General features: G+C 41.0%; 1 protein-coding gene across 27 annotated transcripts in view; it reads left to right on the top strand.

Annotated features, from left to right (window-relative positions):
* magi1b (membrane associated guanylate kinase, WW and PDZ domain containing 1b) overlaps window positions 1–22496 on the top strand; it is a 142603-nt gene that overhangs the window by 105239 nt on the left and 14868 nt on the right. For 6 of the 27 annotated variants that reach the window (XM_026168641.1, XM_026168639.1, XM_026168640.1 and 3 more), the window contains exons 13-30: window positions 6671–6702; window positions 7821–7865; window positions 8297–8341; window positions 9855–9899; window positions 10221–10265; window positions 10472–10516; window positions 10968–11012; window positions 11830–11874; window positions 12727–12771; window positions 13268–13312; window positions 13634–13678; window positions 13885–13929; window positions 14336–14380; window positions 14791–14835; window positions 15073–15117; window positions 15593–15637; window positions 17682–17928; window positions 21828–21919. In XM_026168641.1, coding sequence (XP_026024426.1) covers window positions 6671–6702; window positions 7821–7865; window positions 8297–8341; window positions 9855–9899; window positions 10221–10265; window positions 10472–10516; window positions 10968–11012; window positions 11830–11874; window positions 12727–12771; window positions 13268–13312; window positions 13634–13678; window positions 13885–13929; window positions 14336–14380; window positions 14791–14835; window positions 15073–15117; window positions 15593–15637; window positions 17682–17928; window positions 21828–21919 — 1046 coding nt within the window. Of the gene's footprint in view, window positions 1–5920; window positions 6046–6670; window positions 6703–7820; window positions 7866–8296; window positions 8342–9223; window positions 9227–9378; window positions 9424–9854; window positions 9900–10220; window positions 10266–10471; window positions 10517–10967; window positions 11013–11829; window positions 11875–12726; window positions 12772–13267; window positions 13313–13633; window positions 13679–13884; window positions 13930–14335; window positions 14381–14790; window positions 14836–15072; window positions 15118–15592; window positions 15638–17681; window positions 17929–21827; window positions 21920–22496 lie in introns of those variants that run through there. The other 21 variants (XM_026168662.1, XM_026168634.1, XM_026168635.1 and 18 more) reach the window with 21 other exon arrangements.

Raw genomic sequence — 22496 nt, 5'->3', positions numbered from 1 at the left:
AGCAGCTCCGGCAGCTCGTGTCATTAGTCAGCTCAGGAAAAAAAAAAAACGTCTATTTGTCTCAGCATGGATGCAGAGTTGCATTATTTTCTTTCATTTTTTACCTGTTTGAAAATCTAGGCAGGAATGCACGGTAATGCGCGCTGGGCTAGCAGCAAACTGGTCATACCAATGTACATGAAGGGGGAAGGATACGTACCTCTGGATGACAAATTAAAGGAAAAATCAACTTACATTAAGGGCCTGATTCACTAAGCAGGGCAAATGGGAGCAATGGGAGTGGAAAGTCCTCCGGGTAATCTATTAACACAGTGTAAATTTATAAACACAGGCGCAGCCACTTCAGCTCAATAATAACCTAATGTAGTTTACTAATGGCAGCGCAAATGAGCATAGGGTTGCAAACAAGCAGGCCCGATGAGGGTGTGAGTAATCGACTAACAGCACAGACACAGCTTGTTACTTGTAATCTGACAACATAATGTAAGCGTAGGTTTTACCCACATTTCGCTCAGGAAGCAGCTTGGCAGCACGGGCTAGGGGGAGGCGGAAGAATGGTGGAAACCGGAGGTGTTAATAGAGGAACGACTTAGGAAAACAATACTTTAAACTGGCTCATAAAAAGGGAGTTCTCAACACCACTGTGGTCAAGGTGAATGCTAAAGTGACTGTGTGAACAGTGGAGAAGCCCAGATACAAGGGACAGTTTTGGAAATGTGGAAATCTGTTATACTAATTACAATGAAATAATGAAAATGGTCATTTGAATGTCGTTAAGCTGACAGTTCCATGTATTTCTTGGTAGTTTTTTTCTTTGAGAGGGATTATTAAAGCTCTGCTTGATGTCCTAGTAATAAGAAGAAGGACAAAAATATCATAAGGTTAATAATAAAGGTTTGGATACAGTGGCTTTTGTGACGTTCTTGATTCGGAAGCTTCAACAAATTAAAACTTTCTTCCAACAAATTAAAAACAACATGCCTTGGCTGTTGATATGTTCTGATGGCGCTTTCCTCTGGTATTCCAATTAAATTAACATTAGAGGAGAAAATTCTCTCCCTTCTGCTCTGCGTGCTCTTGTCTCAGTGCCGCCTCCTCCCAGCATCCACAGCAGTTTATGTCCAGAACAAAATAGGTTACTGAATTTCTTATTTTTAAAGCATTAAATAACCACTAATACAGTGTATCAATCAATTCCTCCATTTGGTGTTTTGATGGTGGTGGACAATGCTGTGCAACACGTGTTAAGTCACTCAATGGTATTTAATTGAATTGAGATCAGGTGACTGTAAAAGGTATATCATGTGATTACCAGCATTTGCATCATAGTCTGCAAACTATTCAGTAACCTCCTCGAGCTCTATGGATGAGGACATTGTCATGCTGAAAGACACCTCTTAAACCACTGTGGAAAGGTTTAATTATAGGATAAATCTAATCAGTGAAAACAACTTTGCATTGATTTGCTCCGACCATTTCCTCTAAGGGGACAAAAGGCCTAAAAACAAGCCAGCAAAAAACCCGTAAAGCATAACAGAGCCCATGGAGTCCCTTACCGTAGGGGCAAGGCTTTAGGCTTTTCCTTTAATTAACTGGAGCCGCAGTGGATGAGGGGAGAAGGGGAAAAAAATGGTGGCAGGAACGATGTCAGAGGATCAGAGAGATGATGAAAGAGCAGTGTAGAAACCCCCATGATGCTCTGCTCTCTGTCTTTTCCTCTCTTTCCCTCTACTTCATGACTCATCAATCATCAGTGACACAACAGTCCCTGCTTGGCAATCAGGCCTCTTGCGTCTCTGCTCTCAAAGTGAGATATGGACCCTTTCTCTCCGTAGCAAGCAACGGGTTACAGGAGTGAAACAGCCAAGAGGTTTAAATTATTTCATGTGTCAAAGTATTTGATGAACCCCCCGCTGCCTGTAAAGTTACTTTCTTTTATTTCCTTTGAATAAATGAGGGGCCCAAAGACGTGTCCAAGACTTTAGATTAACTGCATGGCTCCTTGGAAAACTCTATTAGCATTCACTTACAAATCATCCTAGAAACAGCATTCACAAGTCCACTAGAGTTCACTTGGGACCGAGTGATGTAAATTTCCTCATTTGAAAGCGACCACAAGGGTCAGTGAAAACATCCGCGTGCCTGCTAACCAGGTAACGGACGTCAGAGAAGTTACAGGAGATGTGGTGTCTCCAGCATGTCCGGGTCCACAAAAGACTGTAATCGAAGCCTTGGTGTTATAGCAAGAGGGCAAAATCCCCTTATTTATCTCTATGCAGCATGCAGGTGACTTCATGTACCCTTAAAGACAATCACAGTTTAAATACAAGTTTCCCTATGTGTTTTCCATCAGCATGCAAGGAACATAAGGAGGGTAACCTTAGGATTAAGGAAGGTATGAAGGTAAAAACACCAAGTGGGTCGTTGTCACTGTAGATGGCTCTTATTGGCGTAATGGTGGGCAAGTGCACTGATGGCTTGTAAGTGCCTCCTGTCAAAAAGCACTCCACGGATCTGTTTTCTTTAAGGGCGCACACTGATAGACGGGAACACAATTATGTGAAACTGCATAACCCACATAAACAAACTCAGAGTTACCGGCACGCACATTCATAAGACTCGTTTAGTGTCTCCAGTCTTCTTCACAGCCATTAGAAAGAGATAAACGCTGATGATGGCTCCCTGCACAGACTAAAGCAGGAAATCAATTCACTGTATGGGCAGGAAGTGTTGTATTTTTGCCCACTTCGCATTAAAAATTCTGCTGACTGAACGTTCCAGTGGCACCATAACGAACAGCATTGCAGTTCAGAAAAGCAATGATCGCGGGAGCAGCCTGCCCACCGGGTGCCCACGATTCACCTCTGCTCGTTTTTTTGGCTCGCTAGGGGCTCGAGTTGGTGAATCATTGCTTGTTGCACGGCGGGGACGAAGTGAGCCTTTCTCGCTCTCCGAGCCCATACCAATCTCCCATGTCTTCACACCTCTGTAGCCACTGGGCGAGTCGTAAATCTCCAACATTGCACCATCTTTTTGTTTCCATGACAATGCTCCGCAGATAATTTGCGCTGGGGTCTCCCCTGGGCGGATGTGTGCATTTGTGGGAGGAGGGGATTTCACCCCAGATTTAAAGTTCTAGAAGAGAAACACTCCCCAGTTCACCATTTTTAATTTAAAGAGGGAAAAAAGGACAGTTTCTTTCCCCATAAGAAAACCTGTTACCTTCCACTGCGTTTTCTTTTTCTTTTTTTAACCTGTTCAACCTGGTCCTCTTTGCTATTTAGCCACACTGGCACTTGTAATTTCTCTATTTACACACAGGCACACATAGAAGGATCCTCAGTAACGCTGCACTTAGCATGACTGTCACACTCAGGATGCCGATGGACACGGCTGATATGAGCTTTTCACTCCTTCACTGTACAGCAGAAAGCAGCTCACCACAACAAGCGTTGCTTAGAGACCATCTGTCAGTTCCCCACGGTCACCAGGAACTGTCGCCACGGTGACAGATGGACCTGCCTGTTGGAAGCCATCACTCCTCGCCGAGACCTAGTAGCACATACACACAGACACGCACTGTGGACAGACAACATAATCTGCTTAGTAATGGCTTCCGTTTAGTAACTGCTGGGTTGCCAGGTTGGTGCAACAGTTCCTATCTGTTGCAGGGTCGTGTACAAGGTGTACTGCCTTTTGTCAGACTGTACCCACCTTTGGCAGCTTGTTTTGCTGAATTTTTTGCACACAGATTTTGACTTGGTGTGTCAGTGCTTCGATTTTTATATATTGATTCTGTTAGTAACAGTTCTTACTTTAAACTGTGCTAGTTTTTGCCTAAAATTCTTTGTTGTGGTAAACTCAGGGTGTTCATATGAAAAGAAAACCAAGTCATCTTCCCTCAACTTCAGGTGTTTTATTTCCTCTGGCAATCAAACAAAAGTATTACTTCAAGCTACTTAAATTAATCTGTCACAGTCCTCAAAGATGCAGTAGAGTTCATTACTTTCCTGTCTTTGAAATTCACGCCGCTCTGTTGATATCTTCAATCATAAAAAAGAAAAATCCTAGTAGTTGGATTATTGGCTCTTACGAAAGAGTCTCGTGCCACTTGTGTTTAAGATTTGTTAAGCAGAGTAAAATGAGCAAAAGGGGCCACAGTGGTTCTGGTCCATTATTTGAGAGCTGGAGGCGCTGAGGATTTAGCTGAGCTCTCTCACTCAGGCTGTCAGTCTGCCGGCCAGGCCAAATTGCCCACCTGTCTAAAAATGCTCTTTCCCTCCTCGTGTGTGTAATTAGGACCGGAAGTTGGCCCAAACATTCACAATCCCTTCTGATCTGAGAGACGCACACAGATGTAAAGCTAACCTTTGCACAGTTGTGTTTTCCCTGTTTTTATTTGCTTTATGATTGAAACCGACATTTATTTCAATAATTGATTTATCTCAGGTTTTCCTATCCGATGTAGTTTCTCCAAAAAGTTGGAATATTAAACAAAAGCATAAACTCTAAATGGAATTCATGCACTTGCAGATTTCAGTCTATTAAACTGGAATTTGATGTTCAAGTGAGGTTTGAGTCAAAGGCAACAAAAGACTGAGGAAGTTGTGGCACGCTTGTCAAAACACCTAGTGGAGTATCTTGCAACTAATTAGAGTACAGCATCATTAAAAGACTAGAAATATCGCTATGCAGCTTGCAAGCACAAAAATGAACGCCTGTCATGTTGTTATTGTTTAAATAACAAACATATTCAGTTTGTCTTTCAATTTTTAAAGCTGTTAATCAAAAAAAGCAAGCAAAAAACATGTGCTGCACATTATGAAATTCTGAATTTTGTGTGGCTGCAGAGCCGCTAAGAGGCACTGAGAGGGAGCAGCGGCAGATCAATTGCAGTGGACAGATGAAGGATAGTAAAACACTGTCCTGAGTCCTTGACTGACAGCCTCCTCGGTCCAAAGAGAAAACCTTGGGATTCAGTGGGATTATGTCTAGTATGCATCCTTTTTTTTTAACTTTTTTTTTTTTTTATATCAGATTGTTTCGCACTTCTGAATGAACGATTCCTATCGATTTGAAAAGGGGAGTAGCGGGGAAAGAAGGAAGAACTGCAGACGCAACACAGCTGGAGCTGTCAGTTGTGAATGAACCCAGATGTCTGAGAGATAAAGAAGACAAGAGCGTGTGTGTGTGTGTGTGTGTGTGTGTGTGTGTGTGTGTGTGTGTGTGTGTGTGTGTGTGAGAGATGTTATCCTCTCATCTTCCCTAAAGAATTGACACACAGTAGTGGCCCATTTTCGCAGATGAAGCACAGCCTACTCTTGTGCGTGCTTTAACACATCTTTTGTATGTCAGAGGAGCTTGTGTTTGGCCAGCACTCCACTCGCTGCTGAACTGTAACGTTGTAGAGGGAAATAAAACCACACTTCTTGTATTTTCTTTCTTTCACGCACTCCTCCACGCGTTCTCATATCCGTGACTTCACACTGCTGCTTTTTTCACGCAGAGCCGAGGGAGGGAGCGATGTGTTTAAGGAGCGCATTTACCTGGTCGGAGCTGAGCTGTGTTGGTATTTCAGTAATCTGTCAGTCTTTTCCGTCTGTGCGCGCGCTTTGTCGGGTACAACGATCTTGCTGCAAACGATATTTTCTGGTCACTGCTCACTTGGGCAGAAGCAGCGTGGCTGTCATAAGCACACCTTGATTTGTGTCAGAAGCCTGCCTGTGAGAGTGCATGTGTAGCTGCGTAGATGTTTACCAGCATGTGGGGGTGGGAGGGGAGGCTGGGATGGAGCGTACAGAAGAAGAAGAAGAGGGAGGGAGGGTGATGATGCTGAGGGAAGAAAAGGGAGGGAGGGAGGGAGGGAGGACAGTGTGCAGTGAAGTAAGAGAGAGAGAGAGGAAGAGAGAGAAAGGAACAGGGACAGGGAAAAAAGGAAAAGGCAGCAGGGAAGGGAAAGACTGGGAGGACGCGCCAACTGCCTATAGATGTTGGAGCCTTTGACAGCGGAGCGCGGTGCTCAGCGGACACAGGAAGATGGTCTCAGTAAGAGGGGAACTGACGGTTGCCTATAATTTAATGTTCAATATCTTGGACTCCTTCTCCATGGGTAATGCTACGGCCAGGAACTCCGGAGCAAAGCTTGCTTTTCTCCTCTTTGACAATCTTCTTTTTATTCGCTTTAGGTGCTTTCCAGGATCCTGTCTTTCCCCTTAACTCTCACTTGTCCTCCCTCAAACACTCGCTCACTTGTGCGCGCCTCCGTTGGGTAGCCAGGGTCTCGGGAGCGCTGGGTTAGCCCCCCGGCGCTGGCCGCGCTCTTCTGCCGCACCAGTCAAGCCAAAACGCTGGCCGCGGCAGCGATGCAGATAGATCGCGCTGCCTGCTCCCCACCTCCCCCACACCCCCCCCTCCTCCAAAACGTAAGCCACGGAGGGGCGAGCGAATGAAATCAAGCAGGGAAAGAGAGGAAAGGAAAGAGAATGAGACGAGAGCTAGATTTGCTCTGTTGTGACAATGTTGGGGAGTCTGCGTTAATCTTTTTTCCCCCACCCATGTCTTTTTTTAAATTTCCCCTTTACTTTAATGTGAAATAAATGTTCTAACTCCTTTGGTAACATTTTTCTCTTTCTCTTTTTTTTTCCTTCTGTTTCTCTGTCTGGCTTCACAGGAGTGGCACCTGCAAAGAAGAGCCCAAAACTGGTAAGTAGTTGTTTTAATCTTAATTTTTACATCCATCCACCTCTGTCCACCTCAGTCCTCTAACCACATGTGTGCATCTTTCTGAGGGATGTTTCAATATCATCATCTCTCCCTTTCCCACCTCATCTTTAACTCCTCTCTGTGCGCTGCAACTTGTGCTCATGTTGTGGGTCGGTTTGTGGACATGGGATACTGTACTGCGCGGGGGCAGATTCCTGTAGCTTCACATCAGCCCCCCCCCCCCCCCCCCCCCCCCCTTCTGACGGGGGATGGGACGAGGAGCTTTGATGCACCGCGTGAGCTGGGTTGCTAACACGCTGATGATCGCATCACACTGGGTGCTAAGTTTGCAGTGTGAGCATTGATGTATGATCACAGCTGAGAGACTGCTCCATCCTGTAATGTCTTTATTAAAAGAGAGACCCCTGTAGACTTTGCAACTGAGGGCGTGTTTGCCAATATTGTTTTGCAGGATGATTTTGACTCTCCACACAGAGATTACACTAGGAGGATATGCAGTGGTGCTTTTGAAATGATGGTGCTGTAGTATTAGCGTTGGGTAGTTAATGGTATTCTCATAGCTGTGCATAAGTGGTACAGTTCAAGCGTCACTCATGATGCGCACAGCATGGGTAAGCCCCCCCACTGTGTAGGCACCACTAAAGGTGCAGGATATTTTACAGTTTTATAGAGAAGCGATGTTAAACATAAGGCGAGGGGGGCAGAAATGGCCTAGCAAAGACTCTAATCTAATCTGGCTTTGGAAAATGTGAAGGAAACTTTTAACTGTATTTTCATAAGTTTTACAGCTTAAAGACTTTCACCATTGCCATTCTCACTACACCAAAGCAGTTACGTAAGACATAAACTGTTAAATATTAGTAAAAAAAAAAAAAAAGGAGCTTTTCTATCTACTACTAATTTTTCTTTTTAAAATATTTATCTATAACCAACTTTTAAAAAAATCTATGAATAACCAAAACTTTGTTTTATAAATACAGGACAGTCTGGGCAGTGAGCTACCAGAATGTTTTCAGTAATTTTACTTGGTGGCACTATTCAAAGGACCCTGTAGACTGTGTCTAACAGACCATGTATTTGCCAATTTTGTTTTGCAGGATGATTCTGAGGTGGAATCTTCATACACAGATAACAGTAGGAGGGTATGTGATATTGTTTAGTTGGTGGGAAGGTTTCTAGAAATGAGGTGTTATGATATTATTGGTGTTGGTTTGATAATCCTTAGCTGATAAAAGAGATGGTGGATAAGCTGCCGGTGATAATTATAGCATTACATAATGTTTAACATTAACATTGTGTTTAGGCGTATGAGGCTATTTATGTGTGACAAATCAAATCATGACTCTTATGTCACTACATAATGCAGTGCATAAAGACATGAGTCTGCAGGTGACAGAGCAGTACAGAGCTAAACTTTAAAATTCCTTTTGGGTGCCGTACCTTCAGGCTAGATGAGATGGGAACCATCCATCGTTTTATCAGCGTACAGTTCAAAAGTCTTTATTTCAGGTATTACCAGAAAGACCCTGTAGACGGTGTCTAACAAAACGTGTTTGCCGATTTCATTTTGCAGGATGATTTTGAGCTGGATCCTCCATACGGAGTTAACACTAGGAGGGTATGTGATGTTTTTTTAAGATGGGGAGAAGGTTTGACTGAGCTAAACTGGAAAAACTTAAAATTCCTTTTGGGTGCTGTACCTTCGGGCTAAATAAGAGAGAAACCATCCATCTTGTTATCAGCACACAGTTCAAAAGCTTGCAATCATGATGGAGTGCATTAGTGCAGGAGTAATCCCCACGTCTTTCAAAGCACCAGTAATGCTGAAGAACAAAAACATATTTCAGAGCAACACATGACACAATCTTGATGATGCCTTTTTTTTTTTTTTAAAGAAAGCCCTTGCTTATTTCAGCAAAATAATGCACGGCATTCCTCACATATTACACGAGCAGGACTCTGTTCTTAAAGAGTCCAGGTGCTGACCTGACCTGTTCTGGGAAAGAGTCTGTAAACTGAGCATGTTTTTTTTTTTTTTTGGGGGGGGCGGGGGGGGGTGTTGTTTTGCAGGATGATTTTGAGCTGGATCAGCCTTACAGAAAATACACTAGTAGAGTATGTGATCATGTTTAGAACGGCTTTAGGCTGTGGTGGGTTTATGATGGTTCTGGTGTCTTCAGCAAATAGTAAAGGTTATGGATAAAGTGCCAGTAGTGCTGGTGTTATTGCATAATACATTTCAGCTCTACGAGGCTGCTTAGGTGTGACACAACAAGCTTTGGACCTTCTGGATGCTGGGTCCTTCTTGCTGAATATGAAATGAACCATTGATCTCATTATCAGTGCGCTGTTGAAAAGCCAGCACTCATGATGGTGTTATTACATACAGTATGGTTGATCCACACATCTGTGAGAGCAGCTCCAATGATACATTATATATGCAAGTTTTGGAGCAACCATCCCGATCATGGCTTTTAAAGAAAGCCTCTTGTTATTAAAGCAAGTTGATCGCACGCTACACTCTGTAAATGTTACATAACCATGACTCTGTCATCAGAGACCAGGCACAAAACTGACCCTTTTTATAACTTTCATTTGAGGTTTTATTAGAAGGACCCTGCAGAGTAATGTGTGTTTGCCAATTTTGCTTCACAGGATGAATTTGAGCCAGATCCTCGATATAGAGAGATTATTAGGAGGGTATGTGATGCTGTTTACATGACGTGAAGATTTTAACGATTAAGCTCCCAATGATAAATGTGTTAATGCATAATGTTTTTACTGTATTTACTCTTTGGTTGTGTGATGATTTTGGCAGCTTAGTGTGACACAGCTAATCTTTGAATTTTGGGGAGATATTGCATCCTTCAGGCTCAATAACAGAGAGGAACATTTATCTCACTACAAGAACACAATTTAACAGTCAGTGTTCATGATTGTATTGTACACAAAAATGATGATTTTTTTTTTTTTTTTTTTTTTTTTTTTTTTTTGTGAAGCAACCAATGCCAAACCCAGATAATGTGCTTTAAAAGACAGCCTTGCTTATTTCAGCAAGTTATTGCCAAACCACATTGTGCATGTATTTTGGAGCTTTTTTGTGTTCATGTGTTTAAAAAATTGTTTTTCAGGATAATTTTGCAATGGCTCCTCCAAACAGAGATTATAGAAGAAGGGTACGTGATGTCATTTAAAGTTTTTGAGAGTGAGGTGTAATCATACTGGTGCTGGGCAGATGATAGAGATGGTATTCTTATAATGTTAATACAAAGTGATCATATTTTAATGCATTCAGGCTTAAATTGTCTCACACAGAACGATATTATGTGTGACTCAACAAACTACTTATGACTGTTAATGCTGTGCTACATAAATGTACATATTACATGAGCATGGAGCCATAGCATGGAGCTCGGGTGCTACACTGGCCTTGTTGCAGTTTAGAAGTGTCATTCAGGCATTATTAGACTGGACATGTTTGCCAATTTCTTTTGCAGGATGATTTTGAGGTGGCATCTTCATACGCAGATAGCACTAGGAGGGTATGTGTTATTGTTTAGATGGGGTGACGGTTTTAGGAATGAGCCGTCATTGGTGGTGGTTCTATAATTCTTAGCTCATAAGAGAGGTGATGGATAAGGTGCCTGGGAGAGCAGTGTAAATGCTGCATGATGTAATGCCTTTATTAATAGAGGGATTCTGCAGACTGTATGTAACTGAAAATGTGTTTGCCAATATTGTTTTGCAGGATGATTTTGAGCCGGGTCCTCGATACAGAGATAACACTCGGAGGGTATGTGATATTAATCAGAGGTGGTGGAAGTATTGTGAATGACAATGGCTATGGTGTTCTTATAACGGATGAAAGCAATGAATAAGCTGTCAGTGATAATCATGTTCATACTGGTTTTACTAACTGTCTGGTTGTCAGAAAAGTAAATGTGACTGTTAATTCTGTAGTACACAAAGGCAGTTAACCAAAGTCAAGCTGGCTGTTAGCTTAGTAGGACAATGGTAAACTTTGAAGTTCTGCTTAACCCAATGTTTTTCAAGGTTAATTAAGAGAGGAACTATCAATCTCATTAAAAACAAATCGTTTTAAAAAGCTGTTTCTGTGACAGCATTGGATTACAATATAATATGTATAGGTTTTAGAGCGATCCACATCATTCCTTTTAAAGGAGGGACGTGCTTATTTCACCAAGACGATGCCAAACCACATTCTGCACATTCTTATTTTTCAGGATAATTTTGCGATGGCTCCTCCATACAGAGATAACAGAATAAGGGTACGTGATGTCATTTAGACAAATTGAAACTTTTCGGGAATGACCATGTGTGCGTACGGTGTGGTCTTCTTATAAAGATAATAGAGGGGATGGGCATGGTGCCAAAGATCATGGGTTTAATGCATGAGGTTTCAATAGAATATTTTAATGCAAGATGCTGTTTATGTGAGGCCCTGCATTCTAGTTATTGCTGTTAATTTAGTAGTACATAAGGACAGTGAACCCAATTTAGGCCTGCTGCTCATTTTTCAGAACCGCACTAAGACTCCCTTTGGGTGCTGTACCTTCAGGCTAAATGAAACGGAAACCTTCCATCTTGTGATCGGCATACAGTTCAAGTTATCATTCATGATGGTATTGCACTGTATAAGTGTATATCTGTGACGGCCCCACCAATGCTGAACAACATATCTAGGTTTTAGAGGAACATATCCCACCATCATGATTATGCCCATTAAATGCTAAACCAAATTCTGCACATATTACAAGATCAAGAGGCCTTAAATAAAGAGTCCAGGAGCTAAACTTTGCCTGCTTGAACTTTGTCTGATAGAACATGGCTGCCAATTTGTTTTTGCAGGATGGTTTTGATGTGGATTCTTCTCACAGATAATATTCAAGGCGGGTTCAAGAAAGTCTTAAATTATTTCAGCAAGACAATGCTGAAATAACAAAGGACACAAGCATGACTCTATATCAAAAATGCCAAGTGCTAAACTGGGCTGGTTTTAGTGCAGATCTTTCTTTCTGATATTGTTAGAAGGACCCTGTAGACTGTGTCTAACAGACCATGTCTTTGCCAATTTTTGTTTTGCAGAATGATTTCGATGTGGAATCTTCATACACAGATAACAGTAGGAGGGTATGTGATATTCTTCACATGGGGTGAAGGTTTTAGCAATGAGTTATTGTGATATTGATGGTGGTTTCATAATCCTGAGCTGACAAAAGACACAATGAAAAAGGTGCCAATGATCATTTTAGCATTACATAATGTTTAATCTCCTAGGACCCGGTGTCCACATATGTGGACATCACATTTTGGGATGTCTAGACCAAAATACTTAATTTTTCTCTACAAGGGCCTGATATGCACTTACGAGGACATTATACTGCCACTGTTCTATTGAAATTTAAAACCAATGTCCTCATATGTGGATCTCATTTTTCTCAAAAAGAAAAATTAGGTAAAAAAAAAATCTGGTAATTCTTTGTTTTTACATTCATCAGGTCCCAATAAACCCAAATAGCAAAGAAAACATTTAAATGCATGTCATGAAAGACTTCGGGTCTTAGGAGGTTAACATTGCGTTTAGTGTATGAGGCTATTTATGTGTCACACCTCAAAGAAATTATGACTCCTTGCGTTACAGTGCATAAAGACAGTGAACATGAGTCATTCCTGCTGGTGACAGAGTTAAACTTTAACATTCCTGTTGGAGGCCGATACCATCATGTTAAAAAGGAAGGAGCCATTTAGAGTTCAAATGCTAGCTTCTCAGGTGTGGCAATGCATGCCATCATTGAGATGATGCTTTTTAATGGAAGACCTTGCTTATTTTAGCAAGATGTTAGCAAACTACAATCTGCCTATGTTACACAATCATGAATACATTGCAAAAAGTCTAGTTGCTAAACTAAAATAGAACCCTCCTCTTGATAATATAAAAGGGTCCTATAGTCTAAACATGTGTTTGCTAATTTTGCTTCGCAGGATGATTTTGAGCCGGATCCTCGATATAGAGAGAACATTAGGAGGGTATGTGATGCTGTTTACATAACGTGAAGATTTTAGGACTAAGCTGCCAAGGATAAATGTGTTAATGCATAATGTTTTTACTTTATTTACTGTTTGCTTGTGTGATGTTGTCTGTGTGCGACACAAAAACTAAATTGCTGTTAATTCTGTAGCCCATAAAGACAAAAAAACATAGTCAGGCCTGATGCCAGCTTAGCATGACACAGCTAATCTTTGAATTTTGGGGAGATATTGCATCCTTCAGGTTCAATAACAGAGAGGAACATTTATCTCACTACAAGAACACAATTTAACAGTCAGTGTTCATGATTGTATTGTACACAAAAATGATTTTTTTTTTTTTTTTTTTTTTTTGTGAAGCAACCAATGCCAAACCCAGATAATGTGCTTTAAAAGACAGCCTTGCTTATTTCAGCAAGTTATTGCCAAACCACATTGTGCATGTATTTCAGGAGCTTTTTTTTGTATTAATTTTTATATTATTATTATTTTTCAGGATAATTTTGCAATGGCTCCTCCAAACAGAGATTATAGAAGAAGGGTACGTGATGCCATTTAAAGTTTTTGAGAGTGAGGTGTAATCATACTGGTGCTGGGCAGATGATAGAGATGGTATTCTTATAATGTTAATACAAAGTGATCATATTTTAATGCATTCAGGCTTAAATTGTCTCACACAGAACGATATTATGTGTGACTCAACAAACTACTTATGACTGTTAATGCTGTGCTACATAAATGTACATATTACATGAGCATGGAGCCATAGCATGGAGCTCGGGTGCTACACTGGCCTTGTTGCAGTTTAGAAGTGTCATTCAGGCATTATTAGACTGGACATGTTTGCCAATTTCTTTTGCAGGATGATTTTGAGGTGGCATCTTCATACGCAGATAGCACTAGGAGGGTATGTGTTATTGTTTAGATGGGGTGACGGTTTTAGGAATGAGCCGTCATTGGTGGTGGTTCTATAATTCTTAGCTCATAAGAGAGGTGATGGATAAGGTGCCTGGGAGAGCAGTGTAAATGCTGCATGATGTAATGCCTTTATTAATAGAGGGATTCTGCAGACTGTATGTAACTGAAAATGTGTTTGCCAATATTGTTTTGCAGGATGATTTTGAGCCGGGTCCTCAATACAGAGATAACACTCGGAGGGTATGTGATGCTGTTTACATGACGTGAAGATTTTAGGATTAAGCTCCCAATGATAAATGTGTTAATGCATAATGTTTTTACTGTATTTACTCTTTGGTTGTGTGATGATGTTGGCAGCTTGGCATGACACAGCTAATCTTTTAATTTTGGGGAGATATTGCATCCTTCAGGCTCAATAACAGAGAGGAACATTTATCTCACTACAAGCACATAATTTAACAGTCAGTGTTCATGATTGTATTGTACACATTAATGCATTTTTTTTTTTTTTTTTTTTTTTGGAAGCAACCAATGCTACTACCCAGATAGCTTATTTAAGCAAGTTATTGCCAAACCACATTCTGTATGTATTCCAGGAGCTTCTTTTGTATTCATTTGTATCCATTTAAAAATATATATTTTTCAGGATAATTTTGCGATGGCTCCTCCATACAGAGATAACAGAATAAGGGTACGTGATGTCATTTAGATACATTGAAACTTTTCGCGAATAACCTTGTGTGCGTAGATGGTGCTTATAAAAACAATAGAGGGAATGGGCAAGGTGCCAAAGATCATGGGTTTAATGCATGAAGTTTCAACAGAATATTTTAATTTTAATATTTTAATATAGTTATTGCTCTTAATTTAGTAGTACATATGGACAGATATAGTGTATATCTGTGACAGCACCACTAATACTGAATGACATATGTAGATTTTAGCATCCCACCTTACATAATATTTAGCATAATCTTTAGCATAATGTTTAACATTGCGTTTGATGATGCCCTTCAAATGCTAAACCAAATTCTGCACATATTACAAGATCAAGAGGCTTCAATAAAGAGTCAAGGAGCTAAACTTTGTTTTGTTTTGCAGGATGATTTTGATGCGGAATCTTCATACACAGATAACAGTAGGAGGGTATGTGATATTGTTCAGATGGGGTGAAGGCTTTAGAAATAAGTTGTGATATTGGTGTTGGTTTGATAATCCTAGGCTGATAAATGACACAACGAAAAAGGTGCCGATGATCATTTTAGCATTACATAATGTTTAATATTGCATTTAGTGTATGAGGCTAAAATGCTCGAAGTTTAGAACTTTGATTATTAAAGCACTTTGTAGACTCAATCTGTGATTGCCAATTTTGTTTTGCAGGATGATTTTGAGATGGATCCTCGGTACAGAGCTTATGGAAGCAGGGTATGTGATCTTTGTTTAGAGAAGGTGAAGGTTTTGGGAATGACCGGTTTGGATAACGGTGATGGGTTGATAACAGTAATTGAATTCTTACAGCAGATAATAGAGCTGATGAACAACTTCCCACTGATAAATGTGAAAAATCATAATGTTTTTAACAGGTTTGGATATCTGAGGCTGATTGGGTGCTGCAGAAAAACTATTGGTGCCATAGCAGGACAGAGCTATAATGTTCAATTTGTTTTAGATGCCTTGTCCTTAAGGATAAGATAGGGACCATCATTCAAGTTATAAGTGTGCTGTTTTAAAAGCCAGAATTTGCCCTTATATTGGTGTAGAGTATAATATAAACAGATTGTCGACCAAAAATGCTGCTTTTCATCTGATGCCTTGTTGAGACAATGCCTAAACCACTTTCTGCACATATTTCAGGAGCTTTTTGCAATTTTCATTTTTTTATCATTATTTTTTTTTCCAGGATGATTTTGCGATGGCTCCTCCATACAACGATTACTCTAGAAGGGTATGTGATATAATTTAGATACAGTACAGAATTTTGGTGGGAGATTGATGTCATGTATGGTGGTGCTAGTTAGGTAATGGTGATGGTGTTCTTGAAAGCGTAACAGAGGTGATGGAAAAGTTGCCAGTGCTAAACCATCAAGTCACTATTAGCTGTGTCTGAGTGAAAGTACAGTAATAGTATAGAATAGTTTTGCAGGATGATTTTCCACTGGCTTCTACTTATAGAGACCACCCTATCTGATTTCAGTTAGCTAGGGAAGAAAATTGTTGGGATGTGTGATGATATTAATGCTGGGTATATGATTATGATGGGATTTCTATAGCAGATAATCGAGGTGATGGGTATGCTTTTTAAATGCATGTTATGTTAAGAAGTTGTATGTGTGCTAAACCAGTGATGCGTCACGTTAAGCAGGACTGAGCTGAGTCTTAGGAAGCAGTGAGGATTTGCTTTCATTGCCCCACCTACCAATGCCTCTCGCGTCCCATCTTCTGTCTCTTTAATAAGTTATTGGAGCAGCACAAACCCATGTATTAAACTACTCGCAGGCCACCGAGGAACAACGCAATGACTGCAGAAGGTCAAAATCTAATAGATTCATCAAGTATAGGAGATTTGTTTTCATTTAAGAGGGGGATAGGATTTGGACTTTCCGTGCATCAAACAACAAGAAAAAAACACAGATTGGTTGGCCTGGGTTTTTTTTTTTTTTTCTTTTGAGAATCAGTCCTCAGGTCTGACTTTAGCATCAACACGACCTGCATTTCTGATTAAGTATATGACTCTATTGATTTTTTTTATTTTTATTTTTTTAAGTACACCACAAACCCTAGTGAGGTTATTTGCAGCACCAGCAGAGTAAGCATTCCAGCTGGAGCCACAGCCCCGACTTAATATTTCCTAAAGCATCAAGCTTATTTTATGTCTAACAAGGATGATGAATATAAACATGAATTGCAGAGGTGTAGGAGAGTGATTCAGCGAGTAATGAGTGTGAAGACATGACTGCACTTTGAAGGCCAAACACTTTGATATTTGAGAACAGACGAGCCACTTGCCTCCACCCTTTCCTGGTATATTTTTGTCCTCGGCGTCCAAAGTAATGTGCAGTCACGTGACGTGAAGAGACTGAACTGCTGTCATTTTCGCTTACCGTCTTAAAATATCGGCCTTTCTTTCCCGAGCTCTGCCCCGTAACCCTTTCACGTCGCTGGCTTCTTCGCAGCAGTGGAGAATTTGCAGACCAATGGTGACGATGTGATGCTTGCAAAGGAGAGATGCTGTGACAAGGATGACAAACAGGATCTTTACCGATACTCGCAGCGTATCTGTGCCTGAGCTCGGGATTGTGAGGTTTACTCAACTCGAATCCTCGAACAGATGCTTAAGTGCGCATGTTATTGAGGGGCGAGTGGCAATTTATAAGCAGTTTTACATTTCTACCTTCACCAGTAAAGTCCTCTCTTCTTTTTAAAACCCTGGAGTGCTTTATTCATTGTGACTATCCCTCCATATACAGCACGGAATGCAGCTCCTTCTTAATACATTCCACTCTGTTAAACAAAAGGAATAGGCAATGTACTCTTGTAAGTTCCACAGTTTTCTCCCATAGCTGAATGACTTAATCATGAGAAACCATTGAGGTCCTCTTTTTTTTTTTCTCCTTCTTTGTTAGCTTTAAAAGAATTCTCTGCATAAAACAGCTTGATTATTCTTTGTGTTAAATAAGGGAGCAATACGACAATGGTTGACATTATACTCTTAGAATGTGCTTCCTTTCACCCCAAGGAGAAGCCATGTTTAATCTTTTTGAACTCTAATTCAGAATTGCTCTGTATTCACATCTCCGCTGTCCCTGTTCCTCCTCTCACAAACCACAACCCAGATTCATATTTTCTATTCCGCTGTTGACGATGCAATAACCTTCTTTTTTTTTTTAATGTTTTTGTCTCCTCCTGTCAGTCATTTTTGAGTTCAGCTTCCATGCTCCTGTGCAGAAGATTTGAAACAGTCAAATGATATTGATCTGCTTCTCCAACAGCAGTTGTCAAGAAAGGACAGCCAGAACAGCTCCCAGCATAGTGTTTCCAGCCACCGGAGCGCGCACACAGACTCGCCTGTGCACTCTTCCCTGGCACCCGCTCTCAGTGAGAGCAACGCGCCCCCACCTCCCTCGCAGCCTTTGCCGGGACTCCCAATCCAGGACTCCCCAGGAGACGGGACCATCCAGAGAAAACCGGACCCCTTTAAGATTTGGGCCCAGTCCAGGAGCATGTATGAAAGTAGGCGTAAGTATATTCATTTCTGGTGGCGGTTGGATGAGGGCAGCATGGGGTATTGGCTCGGTGCAGACCCTTGGTGTCTTGGTGGTACTGCTCATTTTGGGGAACGTTTTGTGCTTGTAAGTAAGCTGGGTCAGATATTTATATTTATTTATTGATCTATGTTTTACTAAAGACTGGCTTGCGCTCAAATGCTCCACTACACATAGTGATTAACAACTATATTATACCGCCTGTGATAAAACATAAATATTGTAGGAGTCTGTCAAAGAAATTTGTTTGTTGTTATTATTTATTAGGCAAATGACAAATTGAATTCATATTTTTATACCCAAATTTGAGCTGGCACACTGGACTTCAAAGAGAAGTCAGAAATTATATATACATTTTTTTTAAAGTCTGATGTTCTGATCAACCAGTAAAACTTTTCTGTTCAGGGGTGCAAATTAATGAGCATAATTGAGCTTTGCTATTTTTTCAGCTTTCTTTAATGTAAAATATTGACATTTGGCATTAACCTCCTAAGACCCGAACTCTTCCACAGCATGCATTTTTAACTTCTCTTTGATATTTGGGCTGATTGGGACCCAATGAATGTAAAAACAAAGAATTACCAGATTAATTTTTTTTACCTAATTTTTGTTTCTAAGAAAAAATGAGATCCACATATGAGGATATTCGTTTAAAATTTCGATAGAACAGTAGCAGTATAATGTCCTCGTACGTGGATATCAGGCCCTTGTAGAGCAAAATTGAGTATTTTGGTCTAAATAACCCAAAATGCGATGTCCACATATGTGGACGCCAGGTCCTAGGAGGTTAAATATATGGTTTAGAATCAGGGGTGTCAAACTCCACGCCTCGAGGGCCGGTGTCCTGCAGGTTTTAGACCTGTCCTTGATCCAACGCAGCTGATTTAAATGGCTAAATGACCTCCTCAACATGTCTTGAAGTTCTCCCGAGGCCTGGTAATGAACTAATCATTTGATTCAGGTGTGCTGACCCAGGGTGAGATCTAAAACCTGCAGGACACCGGTCCTTGAGGCCTGGAGTTCCCCACTGCTGGTTTAGATAAAAGAGCTTGTGCATGCTGGTGGATTTACCATTACAGAAAAATAAATAAATAAATATAAATAAAGATTTTGGAAGTTATCAGTACTGTTAATTTAGGGCATAAACCTTACATTGGGAGGACATTGTAGAATGTAAAATCAATTCACCTACATATTTTCATATGTACTCCGTCACTGCCTTGAAGGAAAACTGCTGATAGATGTCCGTGATGGTAGATGAGGAGCTTAGCTAATAAAGAAAGCAGTTTACATTTATTTGTATATAGGCTGTCTTGTAAAATTACTAGAATCTAGCTTTATGTCTACAGGTACATGTATTTTTTTTCTGGCATAGCCATGGCAAGCATCTCCTTGGTTTTTTTCCCCCAAGCTAAGCTAATTGGCTTTTCTTTCACATTTAGCATTCAGCTATCAAAGTGGTGTCAATCTTTGAAACTGAGACTCCACAAGAAACTGAATAGTAATAGTATTTCCCAAAAGAGCTAGCATGCTACTTTGTTACTAGCTGTAGACATGTAGGCCTCCAGTGTGTTGTTGATTGTGTCCTCTTAAAATTACTAGTTGCCGCTTTCACCCAGTGCCAGACAACAGCACCACTGACACACTTTTATTTTAGACTTCCCTTAAGAGGCACATGGTGTATAATTAGTACAAGAGTGGAGTAGATGTTGGCGGATTGTAAACCTCCCCACCCCCTGCCTTGGCAAAGCAAGGGGATTGCACTAATTAAAAAGAATAACCATCATATTCATTGTCAAGTTAAAAAAAAAGAGAGAGACATCTGCAAAGGGTTTTTATTCTTTCATTTATTTATTTTTTAAAGATCTAATCAGTTTTCCAGGCGCACTTGTTGAGGATTTTCATTATTTAGATGAAGAAGAATGAAAAATGAAGGGCTGAGCGTAGGCAGTGGTTCAGACACCTGTTGGAAAGCTGCCATGATTAGTTGAGTCAATAGTATTTGATTTTGTAATAAATAAATGAATAACAATAATAGAAATGGAGTGAAAGAATCCACAACCAAGGGTGGGAGGGATGTTGTCTACATACCCGCCCTCATATGATGACATCCCAATAGGGGATTTCTAAATTGCCCAGCCAGTTTGATCTGGTAAAATGTTAGAAAAGCAAAAACAAAGAATAATAATAGGAGAGTTGATCAAAACATTTGAAGGGGATGTAAAGAGAAATATAAGAGAAAGCTGAGCACTCTGAGGTATAGAGTCACAAGGCGAAATACCTTGAACAGCACGGGATGAACAGCAGGTGTAAAACCTCCACTTCCTCACGCTTCATTGAGCTCTCTCCATAAAACTCACTCCATAGTTCTCAGGCCTTGGATAGGGCAGAGACATTTTTCAATGCAGCATTCACTATAATGAAAAACTCTGCCGAGATCAAGGTCTTTAAACTTACCGTGCAGGGAGTGATTTCCATTTGCAGGAAGAAAACGTCCCAAAATCTCGCACAGCATTAGCCTGCTGTAAAAGCGGAGGAAGCTTGCTCGTGCTTTTGTTGGGCTTCATTACGATTATTTTGGGGTTTTAAAAAAAAAAAAAAAATTATCTCCTTTTTTGTAACATCATCACTCACAGCTTTGAATAGGGCCGTCTATCTTGGGAAAATATTGATCCGTTCATGCCCAGTTGCCTCACTGTGGGGATCACTTATGGGTCTATTAATGGGCAGGAGCAGCGTGTGCAGTTGACCTTCCTGAGTGCGGGTGCAGATTGCGACAGTTAGCCTTTGACTCTTTCCTCCTCTGGTTCCTCCACAGTAACCCTGTGATAGATTGGAAGAGATAGCTGCGCTCCGTGGGGATTTTAAGTGTTGACTGAAGGAGCAGATTGGAAGCAGACTGCTTATGCTTTCTGCCATCCCACCCTCTCTTAGTGGTTTTAGCGGCCTTGGCAGCAGCAGCTTCAGCTGGAGCAAAAAAGGAAATCTCCCTGAGAGATGTTTGTCTGCACACATAACACATCTGCGCCCATGGAAATGCATGCACACGTACTCATATGGGGATTCAAAGCCGCGTATTTAAAGCAAAGAAGCTCCTATGTACAATGGGATAAGGCCACACGCATGCAAATCATCTCCTCCTGTCCTCTGGGCTCTGAGCTCGCTTCAGTCTCCCCTGCTACATTAACCATGAGCTGTCACTCGCTGCGGTGCGATGCCTCTTTTTATATCGCGACACCTTTCGAATTACTAGCGTACGCACACGGTTGCCTCGTGGCTACGAGTGTGCTGTGACTAGCCATACTCAGGGTGGGGGGTCAGGTGGAAGGTGCACTCCAGCATAGCCAAATGATGCATCGCGTGTCACACATCACTTCACAAGACAAACACTGTAGCCCATTTGAGCATCTCTAAGGTTGTCTCAAAAAGCTGCAAGAAAGTGAAACTATACTCTGAAACGATCAGAAGGGAATTATAATCTGATCGTTTCTAATTATGGGAACGATGGACACGATATCTTTTTTCTCAGCCTGTCTTTTCAGTTTGTTTTCGCTCTAAAATTATACTCTTGGCCCAAAATAGATCTTTTTTATCTTTTGATGGCTCGTTTTTTTTTGTCTTTGTGCAGTGTGCTACCACAGTGACAAAGCTTTGAACACAAATGATGACAGTATTTACATGCTGACATAAACAAACATATCTGATTGTCTCAGAAGAGCAGGTGTATTCATTATGCTCACACTGTGGTTGGCTTATTGTGTACCTGAGGGTATTAAATGAAATGTCTGAAGGCATCACGGTGCAGGAATAGAGATCCCACAAGGCCAACTGTGCTTGTGCATAAGTGTTTATGGCAGCTTGTTGATTTCACAGTTCCAGACTTCCAGGAGCAGGACATTTTCCTGTGGAGAAAGGACACGGGGTTCGGCTTCAGGATCCTCGGAGGCAACGAGCCAGGAGAGCCTGTGAGTCTCTCTCCCTCAATCTTTTTCAATCTCACGGCTGAAATCTCTCCAGTTTGCGTTTCAATTTCCTCACTTTTCACCGTACATCTCCGAAGAAATGGATAAACTGACAAGATTGTGTAGCTTGAATGATGAAAAGGATGCTATATTCCCAGCACTAGTGGGAGCAGCAGCTATAGGATTTTCTTTCAACAGTCTCAACACAACAGTTCTTATCTTCCCCTTGTGTGCGTGTCCATGCTTGTGTATTGGAATTCAGCAATTTCATATCTGTGATTGCTTCTCTCTGATCTGACCAATGTAGCCTTAACCAGTCAGGGAAGAAAAAAAACCCCTGCACACACACCATTTCTTTTTTTCTTTTCCTTTAAAGAGTCAAAGTTGTTTGTTCTTGTTTACACTAGCCTGCACTGCGTCTCCCCCCCCCCCCCCCCCCCCCCCTGCTTTTCTTGAAGGGGGAAAAAAAATAATGATTTACTTTAGAGTTTGGCTTGGGTTACTGCTGTTACAGGCTTGAGAGAATAGTAAAGATTTAATGCTGAAGTTTAAATTGTAGCTGTGCAGCATGCCAAGTTTA

Source organism: Astatotilapia calliptera, chromosome 5 (genome assembly GCF_900246225.1).
Source record: "Astatotilapia calliptera chromosome 5, fAstCal1.2, whole genome shotgun sequence".
NCBI lineage: Eukaryota > Metazoa > Chordata > Actinopteri > Cichliformes > Cichlidae > Astatotilapia > Astatotilapia calliptera.
The sequence above is the reverse complement of the archived record's forward strand: the minus strand, read 5'-3'. Positions and strand labels throughout refer to the sequence as shown.